Here is a 12334-nt window from a genome sequence, read left to right on the forward strand (position 1 = left end):
TATGTGTGAAACTGATTGTTCCTTCCTAAGTGGAGCACTTTACATTTAAACTGCATCCTGTTATCTCAGACCATTTCTCCAATTTGTCCAGATCATTTTGAATTATGACCCTATCCTCCAAAACAGTTGCAATCCCTCCCAGTTTGGTATAAAACTTACTACAGTACACCTCTGCCCCAATATAATGGGACCCAATATAATACAAATTTGGATATAATGCAGTAAAGCAGTGCTCTGGAGGGGCGGGCTATGCACTCCGGTGGATCAAAACAAGTTCGATATAACACGGTAAGATTTTTTGGCTCCCAAGGACAGCATTATATCGGGGTAGAGGTGTACTTGTATTGTGACTGTAATGAAAACATATTCTTTCTTTTACCCTTTACATCGCTTCTAAGGCCTGGTCTACGCTATCATTGTAAATCAATCTAAGTTATGTTAATTAAGTTCAGGGCTGGCTCCATGACTTTTGCCGCCCCAAGCAGTGGGGAAAAAAAAAAGCCGTGATCGGCAGCAGCTCCACCGCTCCTCTTTTTCCTTCAGTAGCAGGTCCTTCCCTCCACCGAATTGCCGCCGAAGAGCCTGACCTGCCGTCCCTTCCCCTTGGCCACCGCAAGCACCTGCTTGCTGAGCTGGTGCCTGGAGCTGGCCCTGGTTAAGTTACGTAAGCAAAGTAACTTAAGTCAACATACCTTAGATCGACTTACAGTAGTGTCCACACTATGCTATGTTGACAGGAGATGCTCTCCTGGCAACATAACTTCCATCTCTTGTTGAAGTGGATTATAGATGTTGATGGGAGAGCACTCTCTCATCAATTTAGCGTGTCTTCACCAGCCTGGAGCACCCTCTTACACCCCAAACTCCTCATCCCCTCCCCAGAACCCGCACTCCCAGCCAGAGCCCTCACCGCCACCCCACAGCCCCACCCCAGCCCAGAGCCCCCTCCCACATCCTGAACTCATTTCTGGCCCCACCCCAGAGTCCACATCCCAACCCCAATTCTGTGAGCATTCATGGTCTGCCCTACAATTTCTATTCCCAGATAAGGCCCTCGGGCCAAAAAGTTTGCCCACCACTGCTCTAGATTCTGGAAACCTGTATTTTATAGGATGGTTAAAAATATGGAAATGTTAGCAGATTATTAAAGTCCAATACCCATGTTTCTACAAAATATATTATGTTTTTTCCCTATTAAATTCTACAGGATTTTTTTTTTCCATAAGAGGCAGTAGACCTTTGCACTATACCCAGCTCGTGGAGTCTGGACCATCTGCAACATCCTTGGCATGGGATTACTTCCTCTGTTAAGTATATTTAAAAAAAAAATCTGCTTCCCATCACAATTAGAATAAACTCCCTTTGTTCTTATATTTGTATCTTTTTCTTGACCTGGAATATTACTGACAGTCTATATTAGCTGGATGAATTTGAGAAGTTCTCTTACTGCATTACCTTCTGTTAGGTTCCAGATTTTCCACTATACAGTGGGTTTGCTTTGTAGTTATAGTGATCTTCTCCGTTCCATTAGATGTTCCATTTACAGTTGATAAAACCACATAGTCTGAAAAGTTAAAAGAAACAGAAATTTTCCCTTTAATAAAAGCTCTAATTCCTCTATATTTTTCATTCCTCTCTTTTCTCTTGTCTGATTTCTTTCTTTGTGTGGATTTCCCATGTTATCTTCTTATAGGTCATAATGGTATTCCATATGAACTATTCTTTGTTTATAACCTGAGCCTATTAAAAAGAGATGATTACTCACCTTCTTGTAATTGTTGTTCTTCAAGAAATGTTGTTCACGTCCATTCCAATTAGATGCGTGTGCACTGTGTGCATGGTGGTCGTAAACTTTTTCCTTTAGCAGCTCCCACCGGGTTGGCCAGGGAGCCCCCTGGAGTGGCACACTGTTGGTGCTCAGTATATGATCCTGCCAACCCAACCTCCCTTTGGTTCCTTCTTGCCGGCTACTCTGACAGAGGGGAAGGAGGATGGGTATTGGAATGGAGGTGAACAACACATCTCGAAGAACAAACAGTTACAAGAAGGTGAGTAACCATCTCTTCTTCTTCGAGTGATTGTTCACATTGATTCTAATTAGGTGACTCCCAAGCTCTCCCACGGGGATGGGGTCGGAGTTAAGTCACTGACTGGAGCACTGCTGTACTGAGAGCTGCATCGTCTATAGCATGCTGTGTGATGGCACAGTGGGTGGCAAAGGGATGCACCAAGGACCAGGTCACCGCTCTGCAGCTCTCTTGGATGGACACCTGGGCCAAGAAAGTGGTGGAAGAGGCCTGGGCTCTTCTCGAGTGGGTGGTTATAGGTCATAGCAGGTATGGATACAGTCCGTAATCCAGGAAGAGATGTGCTGTGAGGAGACCGGAAGTCCCTTCATCCAGTTTGCCACCACTACAAATAGCTGGTTTGACTTTCTGAAAGGCTTTGTGTGCTCAGTGTAGAACACTAGCGCCCTCCGTGCATCTAATGAGTGAAACTTCTGCTCCTCGGGGTAGAAAACAGGTAGAAAAATGTCTGGCTGAGGTGGAATTGGAATTCAACCTTGGGCAGGAAATCTGGGTGTGGCCTGAGTTGTACCTTATCCTTGTGGAAGACCGTGTGTGTGTGTGTTGGGGGAGGGAGGTTGGAAATTAGTGCTTTTAGCTCTGACACCCTCCTGGCCGATGTGATGGCAACCAGAAAGGCTACCTTCCAGGAGAGGGAACATGTAGCGAGCAGCTCGATTGGGGCTCCAATCAACCTAGCTAGGACCAGATTGAGGTCCCAAGTCGGTACCAGTGGGTGAGACTGAGGGTATAGCCATTCCACGCCCTTAAGGAAACGGCCCACCAGAGGACTGGCAGACTGAACACCCTAACTCTACAGGGTGGAATGCTGAGATGGCCGTGAAGTGCACCCTGACGAATGATCCAGCCAGGCCTAGCTGCTTCAGGTGCAGTAGGTAGTCCAGAATGAATCGTATAGATGCCTGAAGTGGAGATACTCGACTATGATTACACCAGCAAGGGAACCGTTTCCATTTGGCCAGGTAGGTGGCTCTGGTGGAAGGTTTCCTGCTATCAAGAAGTACCTCCCTCACCAATTCTGTGCACTGGAGCACCCTTGTGTTTAACCATGAAGCTTCTAGGCTGTGAGATGGAGGGACTGGAGGTCTGCGTAAAGCAGTCAGCCATGGTCCTGTGTAATCAGATCAGGAAAGAGCAGCAGTGCGATGGGGACATAAGTGACAGCTCCGTAAGTGTTGTGTACCAATGTTAGCATGGCCACGCCAGAGCAAGCAGAATTACCTTTGCCATGTCCCTGTGGATATTGAGGAGAACCTTGTGGACAAGTGGTATCAGAGGAAAGGCATACAGTAGATGGTTCCCACAGTGCATTATGAACTCATCCAAGACTGATCCCGGGCTGTGTTTATGGAAGGAGCAAAATGCTGGACACTTTCTGTTGCTCTTGGTGGGACCTTTGGAAGATGGAGTGGATGATGTCCATCCGTATGGACCACTCATGACTGAAGAACAACCTGCTGAGGTGGTCAGCAAGCTTGTTGCGTGCACCCAAGAGATAGGACACCTCCAGGTGAACGGAGAGGGCTATACAAAACTCCCACAGGTGAAGTGCCTCCTGACAGAGAGGGGAGGACCAGGCTCCACCCTACTTATTTATGTAAAACATGGCGGTGGTGTTGTTGGTCAGCCTGCAATGCATTGACCTTGCAATATGGTCTGGCAGGCTAGTCTGACCGCTCTGAGTTCCTTCATATTGATGTGGAGCAGGATCTCGGCCTGTGATCACATGCCCTGAGTCTATAGGTCTCCTAGGTGGGCCCCTCAACCAAAGTCTGACATGTTCGTTACTAAGGTCATAGATGGTTGAGGGGTGGTGAATAGGACTCCTTCGCAGACCATGCAAGGGTCCAACCATCGTCCTAGTGTGTCTAGGACTCGTGACGATACTGTTACTACCGAGTCTAGACTGTCTCAACCCAGGTGATAACCTGAAGTGAGCCATGCCTGGCACGCCTCATGACATAGCTGCATGTCCTAAGAGGCTGAGGCATGTTGTAGCGGTGGTGGGGGAGTATTGCCTGAGCATCTGAATGACGTGGGACAGCGTTTGGAATCTGGGCTCTGGCAGGATGGCTCTTGCCTGAACAGAGTCTAGCACTGCCTCAGTGAATTCTATTTGGGGGTGAGGGGGAGAGGGTGACAATGTTGATTTGTCTCTGGAAGGTCTGTCTGAATAACTGGACCTAGACTGGACTCCACTTGCTCCCTGGAGCGCCCTCGCAGAAGTCAGTCGTCTAACAAGGGGTACACTTGCTCCTGTCTCTTTCGGAGAAAAGCGGCGACCACTGACATACACTTGGTGAACACTCAGGGGGCTGCTGATAACCCGAAAGGGAGCATGGTGAACTGATAACGTATGTAGTTGACAACAAACCTCAGGAAACGTCTTTGGAACAGCCAAATGGCTATATGAAAGTATGCATCTTTCATGTCGAGGGCAGCGTACCAGTCCCCCGGATCCAGAGAAGGAATAATTGTGCTCAGGGAGACTATGCAGAACTTTAACTTCACCATGAACTGATTGAGTCCTCGCAGGTCCAGGCTGGGTCTGAGACCCCCCTTTGGCCTTGGAAATCAGGAAGAATTGGGAGTAGAATCCCTGTCCCTTAGCTCCCGAGGAAACTTCTCTACCGCTCCCATAGCGAGGAGCGCCTGCACCTCCTGGATAAGTTGTTGCTCGTGAGAGGGGTCCCTGAAGAGGGACGAGGAAGAGGGGTGGGAGGGAGTGGAGGAGCAGTATTGGAGAGAAAATCCCACTTCAACTGTATGACCCAGTGGTCCGATGTTATTTGGGACCACACATGGTAGAAGTGGGATAGACGGTTCAAAAAATGGGAGGAAGGATCCATAATTGTGGCTGGTAGATTGTCCTCGGGCATCTCTCCAAAACCCTTGCTTGGGTCCCGACAATGGCTAGGTTGGGCCCTGCCCTTGGCCTGTGGGAGGGTTGGAAAGCCTATCCTTGGAATTCCTGTCCCTACAGCGGTATGTATCCTGCCTCGGGCAGGGTTGGTATTGCTTTTGCTGCTGCACAGACTGAGGCGTGAAAGGCTTTCTCTGGGTAGCAGGTGTGTGCATCCCCAGAGATTTCATCATTGCCCTGGAATCCTTAAGGCTGTGAAGTCTTGCATCTGTCTGGTCTGTAAACAGCCCTGCACCCTCCAAGGGAAGGTCCTGCTGGATCTGCTGAACTTTTGGTGGAAGCCCGGACACTTGGAGCCAAACTGTTCTCCTCATGGCCTCCCCCGAGGTGATGCTATGTGCAGCGAAGTTGGCCGAGTTGAGGCCTGCAGAGATGTCCTGGCAACTCCCTTCCCCTCCTCAACCAGAGCCGAGAACTCAGCTTTTGACTCAGTGGGGAGTAACTCCTTATATTTTGACATGGAGTCCCATCAGTTAAAATTATACCTGCTAAGGATAGCTTGCTGGTTAGCTATTCTCAGCTGTAGACCCCTGCAGCATAAACTTTCCTGCTGAAGAGGTCCATCCATTTGGCCTCTTTGGTTTTGGTTGCTGATGCCTGTTGCTCCTGATGCTCCTTCTCTTTCACCATAGGGACTACCAGGAAGCAAGGGTATGGGTGGGAGAACAAGAATCCATAGCCCTTACAGGGAACAAAATATTTTCTTTCCATACCCCTGGCGATGGGTGGAATGGAGGCTGGAGTCTTCCATAGAACATTATAATTGTTGCCAATAGTCTTAATTACTGGCAACGCCACTCTGGAAGGACGTCCGGAGTAAGAATGTCCACCACTGGGTCCTCTGACTCAATGACTTCCTCCGCCTGCAGGCCCATATTATATTATGGGTGATGCGACGGAATAGGTCCTGGTGGGCCCTGTGGTCAATGGGTGGAGGACCTGAAGCTGATGCCCCTGCCATCGCCTCATCAGGCAGAGATGAAAAGGAGGCCAGTGGTGGCACACGGTTGTCGTGGACCACCATGTGCTCAGGTTGGTCCAGGGTAGCATTGGTGTCAAATGGTGCAAGGTGGTCTAATGGGATCTGGGATGTGGGTGGGTCTGGGGCCATTTCCGTTGTATCCTCTGTAGCATGTAGGGGTGGTCTGGATAATGCCACCTCAGTAGTACGAGGCGTGGTTCTGTCTGCAAGTGACTATGCCTGATGATGTCCCAATGTAACGGACCTAGAAACCCTGGAAGGGGTACCCTGAGCCTGATGGTAAGCCCAGGGGATCCAGAAGGGTCCTTGTGCAGTAGGTGGCCACCGTGGTTACCAGGACGAAGCCTCCCGTGCTTGTCCGACCTACGCATATTGCACCGTGAATAGTAGGACGCAGTCACAGAAACCGAGGATCTAGAGGGTGACAACCACGGCGGTGCTGAGGATCCCTGCGCTGGCGGTTGGTGCCAAGAAGAGGAAGTCAAGGATGGGTGCCACGACGACCATGTAGATGATCGGCATCAGCTTTCCCCTGACTTAGATCAGTGCTGGGGAACAGCTCCTGTGGTCCGGTGGCATATCATGGTGCGGAGAGATAGAAGGTGATCGCAACCAGTGGCGAAGACCCTGAGCATTGCATTCCCTGCATCTTACTATCTTGTACTGTTGCCGGGAGTGAAGTAGATTGGGAATGGTGCCGTGAACGGCGCCGGTCTGCTGAGGAAGAGGGCCTCATCATTGCCAGCATGCCTCTAGATGGCACCGTCTAAGCGGTGCCAGGGGCTTGTCTCTAACAGCAATGGGCTGAGGCACAATACTTTCTATGAGCTCCTTTGCTGCCTTGAAAGTATCTGGGGAGGAGAGGGGTTCCATCTCCTCCACCAAGCAGTGCCCTGCTGGAGAGTCGCCGGGTGCCGGACTCAACGTTGCCGACGGAGTTGATGGCACAGGGTCTTGCTGTTTGGAAGTTAAGTCCTTCCTCTGGGGCAGCAAATTCTCCCCAGATGGTCTCACTCTCTGAGGAGAGTGCCCTCTGTTGGCCTTCTTATGGCACATGTAGGGCACTGGTGATGTTGACCGGTGCTGCGGTGCCGCACCGTGCTGCGGTGCTGGGGATCTTTGCTGTCGACGATCTCTAGTACCAGAGTCCTTCCTTCATACCGGTTTGTGGACCGATGCTGGGGCGCTCCGCACTGAGCTCAGGACTTGGCAGTCAGGTGCCGCTGTATGGAATATGGCTTCCATTAATAGTTATCTGAAATGGAAGTCACGTTCCTTCCTAGTCCTGGGCTTGAAAGCCTTGCAGATCTTGCAGCGCTCGGACTGATGTGCCTCCCCTATACACCTCAACCATGAGTCGTGAGGGTCACTGTTGGGCATAGGTTTCTTGCATAGACCTCAAGATTTAAATACTTGGGCTTGCCCCAGAGCCCAAGGCAGGGAGAGGGGAGAATGACCCACTCACCAAAGCTATTGTACTAAACAATAAACTAAACCATAAAACAAAAGAAAAGCTGTGAAGAACTAAGAATGGCTAAGGAAAGACTTGCAGGCAAGCAAGCTATCACAGTTCCAGTGCCACCACAGACGGTAAAAAGGAACTGAAAGGGGGTTGGCAGGGTCATATATTGAGCGCCATGAGGGTGCCACTCCAGGAGGCTCCCTGGCTGACCCGACGGGAGCTGCTAAGGGAAAAAGTTTCCGATGACTGTGCATGCAGCATGCACACACCTAATTGGAATCGACGTGAACAATCACTTGACAAAGAAAGTATGTTTAATGATCCAGTGTTATGGAATTGTGAGTGTAATGGGACCTGGGTAGGCTGAGCTTGCTGAGACCCTTTTCCTGTCCCTCTAGTACATCCTTTCAAGTGAGACCCATGTCTCTACTTCTCTTTGTGGTGAGATCCCGCGATCCAACCACTGTGCAGCTGGGTCTCTAGGTTACAACTGTCTGGTTGCCAACAGTGCTACTTAGCAGGCTCACTGGGCTCACCATCTGCAAGTTTCCCTCTGGGAGCCTGTGGTCAGCACACATTTTCTGTCAACACAGGAACAGCTTCTTCCAAACAAATGTGATTTATTCTGCCCAAAAGTTACGCAGTGCTTAGAGAGCTGGATTAAATAATGAGACCTACGTGTATGTTCCCTTATTTAAGATTAACCTCTCTCGCCACTGTTCACATGGGTCTGGGTTATTCCCCATCTCGGAGCTGGGAGAAACAGCCTACACGGCTTGCAGGCTTTCAGCCTTCTCCCTTTATCTCTGACTCTCATACTGTCTGCTTTTTTACTGACACACCCAGGCATAAGATTATCACCTGTCCTGAATTGGGCAGGACAATCCTCAAATGCAGAGTTCAAGTCCTGGTCCCAGGCTGAATGACTTTGGGACAGCATTTATCCAAAATTCCCTGTGACACTGCTCCGCACCTGCCTGAGGCACAGGGGTGGCACCAGCCTTTTCCCACTTGAGAGGCCTTTCTTCTCAAGCTAATGTATATATTAGCTTTATGTTATATGATATAAGCTTTTTACACCTCTACCCCGATACAATGCAACCCGACATAACATGAATTCAGCTGTTACGCGATAAAGCAGCGCTCTGTGGGGGCAGGACTGCACACTCTGGCGGATCAAAGCAAGTTCGATATAACGCGGTTTCATCCAATTCAGTAATATTTTTTGGCTCCCAAGGACAGCGTTATATCAGGGTAGAGGTGTTACAGATCTAGATCTAGATCTAGATATATATTAGCTTTAGAAGGAGGGTAGGCCTCTCACCTCTTTCCCAAACACCAGACTGCAGGCTATTTTACATCATTACATGTGTTCCTCTTGAAAGAAAAGACTGAATTTGCCTCTAGTTATACAGATCTGTAAAATGAGTATGACTAAGGGTCCACAGTAGACTTGTGAGTACATCAAGGCTAAGGGAGTCCTTCACTTAGCAATAATGACTATATGCAAGATCATCCATTAGACTAATGAAATACATTGCTTTTTTATGAGAAGATGAACATGAATGCTAAGTTATCCTCACTATTTTTAAATCTAAAAACCTGACTTGGGTTACAGATTTCCAAAGGAAAGATAGAACTATTGTAGGGCCTGATGATCCTGTAAGTATCTACTCTGGGGTGTGATGCTTATTACTGTGAGTAGAAGCCCATCAACTTTATTGGTTAGTCATAAGGCTTTGCTGGATCAGGCCTTAGACTGCAAACTCCTGAAGAGAAGAAACATGTCTGTATTATTGCTGTAAAACGCTATGCACACCTACAATACTGTGCTATACGTAAGTGTTAAATAATAATGTTAAATAATTTGCTTTTCCCTTTTATTGTCAAACAGCTGAATTATCATTATTAGATCCTACCAGACTATAGAGAATCCACTTACCTACAGTGCATCGAGGAGGCGGAAATAAATAATGGGAAGACGCAGCTTGTATAGGCCTGATTCTACATTGTCTTGCATCTTGTGTAGTCACTGACATCAGTACACAGTGAGTCTGCAGAACTCCACAGTTCTGATTTGACAGCATTTTACATCCACCTTCTGCAATTGTCAACAGTTATACAAGATGCTAGGCAGTGAAGAGTCAGGCTCCCTTTATCTAAATGACACTTTCATCTGTGGACACAAAACAACGACAAACAAAGTAAAAATGAGCATACAGTGTTATATAGTGAAGTAGTAGATGATAACTGATATTAAACTTACAGGTAACGGTGTCATTTTCTGGTTTTGTCCAGTTCAGTATGACAAAGCTTGGACAACCCTCGACTGTCACCACAGTGAGGTTGGAAGGAGGATTTTGTGGAGGGCTAGTAACATTTTCCTCCTCTCTGACCTTCTGTTCTTGGAAGTATTTGAGAGTCCTTGTAATAGAACATGGCTCGCTATCATTTTTTGGTATGTACTTGACGTGAGGGCCTAGGAGAAAAGCATCACCCAGTTAGTGCTAGGTAGGACAGCAGAATGCAGCCACACTTCAAACAAGGCAAAACTTATTTAAGTGCATGAAGTAGGAAATCCTGCCTGACAAATCATGTCCAAAATCTAACATAAATGCCTTTCTGTGATGGTCACATCTACACTTTGTGTGCGCATTGTAGTCTGTTAGTGTGTTTTAACTATTATTTTCCCATTTTTTGTAATTTATCTTCTCTAATGCCTACATGTGAGAGACAGAATAATAAACATCCCAACACCAACATGTTGGTGTGATTTTTGTACACCTGGAGCCTGTGCTCATTTCACCCATCTCTCGTTCGCACAAGTGATGATGGCAGTGGGCACTCAAAACTGCAGGGACAGCGTTACATAGGAGTCAACAGGATGAAGGCACAGCTAAATATTCTGAACAAGTGAATTAGTTTCTATCACAAAATGGGACAAGAACTGACTTTGGTTATCTATTTTTACAGTGTCTAGAAGAATGAATCCCTGCTGCAACAAGGATTTGTCAAGAATAAATCTTGCCAGACCCACTTAACTTCCTTCTCTGACAGGGTTACTGCTCTAGTGCATGGTGGGGGAAGAAGGGAAGCTGTAGACATGATATATCTTGATTTTAGTCAGGCTTTTGATGCAATCCCACATGACATTCTCATAAGAAAACTCAGGATATGTGGTCTAGATGAAAAACCTGGTTGAAAACTCATATTCAAAGAGTAGCTAATAATGGTTTGTTATCAAACTGGGAGGTTGTCTCTAGTGGAGTCCTACAGAAGTCTATTCTGGGTTCGGTATTATTCAATATTTTCATCAATAACTTGGATAAGGGAGTGGAGAGTATGCTTATAAAATCTGTGAATGACAACAAGCTGGGAAGGGTTGCAGGCACTTTGGAGGAAAGGATTAGAATTCAAAACAACCTTGACAAATTGGAGAATTGCCCTGAACTCATCAAGATGAAATTCAATAAAGACAGGTGCAAAGTACTGCACTTAGCAAAGAAAAATCAAATGAACAACTACAAAATGGGGACTAACTAGCTAGGCAGTAGTACTGCCAAAAAGGATCTGTGGGTTATAGTAGATCACAAACTGAATACGAGTCAACAATGTGATGCAGCTCTGAAAAAGGCTAATACCATTTTGGGGTGTATTAACGGAAGAGTCATATGTAAGACATGGGAGGTAACTGTCTTGTTCTAGTCGGATCTGGTAATGCTTCAGCTGGAGTACTGTGTCCTGTTCTGGGCACCACATTTTAAGTATGGACAAACTGAAGCCCAGAAGAGAAATGATAAAAGTTTAAGAAAACCTGACCTACGAAGAAAGTTAAAACTGGGCATGTTTAGTATTGAGAAAAGAAGACCGAAGGGGGAGCTGATAAGAGTCTTCAGATATGGCAAAGGATGTTACAAAGAAGACAGTGATCAATTGTTCTTCATATCCACTGAAGGCAGAAGTAGCAGCAATTGGCTTAATCTGTAAAAGGGAGATTTAGGTTAGACGTTAGGCAAAGCTTTCTTACTATGAGGTTAGTTAAGCAGTGATATAAGTTACCAAGGGAATTTGTGGAATTTCCCGTTTTGGAGGTTATTAAGAACAGGTGGGACAAACATTTGTCAAGGATGGTAGGTTTACTTGGTTCTGCCTCAGCGTACTGGGTTGGATTTGAAGACCTCTCAAAGTCCCTTCTAGTCCTATATTTTTATGGTCCTATGATCCTGTTTGCAGCTTCCAGCTGCTACTATAATATATAACAATCATTGTCTCATTTTCACAAAAAGGGTAACAAGTTTAATGCAGGGCCTTGCACTCATTATCTGCCTGATCCTGCCATTTCTGAAGTCAAGTGGAAATTTCCATTGATTTCAATGGTGCAAGATCAAGCCCTGAAACCATCCTTAAAAGGCCAGAGTTTTGCGTTCTGTAGTGACATTATAAAAGAAGATTAGTGAAGGTGATAAAGAGTGTATTAGCCTTAAATGGAAATCTTTATTAGGTTAGAGAGATAAGAGTATTAATATGGCTTTAACTGCACACGCAACAGTTTCTGTGCATAGACTGGAAAGAGGCAGGATTAGTCTGGGAGAGTAAATTCTTCCTCTGAGGAGATGGGAGCTATTACTGTAACTCTGCACTTCCATGCTTCAGGTTTCTTTTCAACACTCGATAGTGCCTCTCTGTTTGAAAGAAAATGCACAATTGGTTTAAAAGACAAATTATTACAGTGATTGATGTATTTTCTTCACAGCATAGTTTCTATGATCTGGCACACTGGCAGCAGTGGGGATTATCTGTAAAAATGGGTTTGCCCTGTAATACTTGGTAGGGCGAGTAATCCATAGTGGAAAGCTTGCCTTGAGGCATAGTGGTAATAA

At 46.6% G+C, this 12334-nt stretch overlaps 1 protein-coding gene across 15 annotated transcripts in view; it reads right to left on the reverse strand.

The window, feature by feature from the left end:
- Window positions 1-12334, reverse strand: part of ABI3BP (ABI family member 3 binding protein) — a 304680-nt gene that overhangs the window by 29505 nt on the left and 262841 nt on the right. For all 15 annotated transcript variants that reach the window (XM_075072439.1, XM_075072438.1, XM_075072445.1 and 12 more), the window contains 2 exons: window positions 9721-9933; window positions 1456-1564 (listed from right to left, as the gene is read on the reverse strand). In XM_075072439.1, the coding sequence (XP_074928540.1) occupies window positions 1456-1564; window positions 9721-9933 (322 nt within the window). The remainder of the gene's footprint in view (window positions 1-1455; window positions 1565-9720; window positions 9934-12334) is intronic.

This window comes from Chelonoidis abingdonii, chromosome 1 (assembly GCF_003597395.2).
Source record: "Chelonoidis abingdonii isolate Lonesome George chromosome 1, CheloAbing_2.0, whole genome shotgun sequence".
Taxonomy (NCBI): Eukaryota; Metazoa; Chordata; order Testudines; family Testudinidae; genus Chelonoidis; species Chelonoidis abingdonii.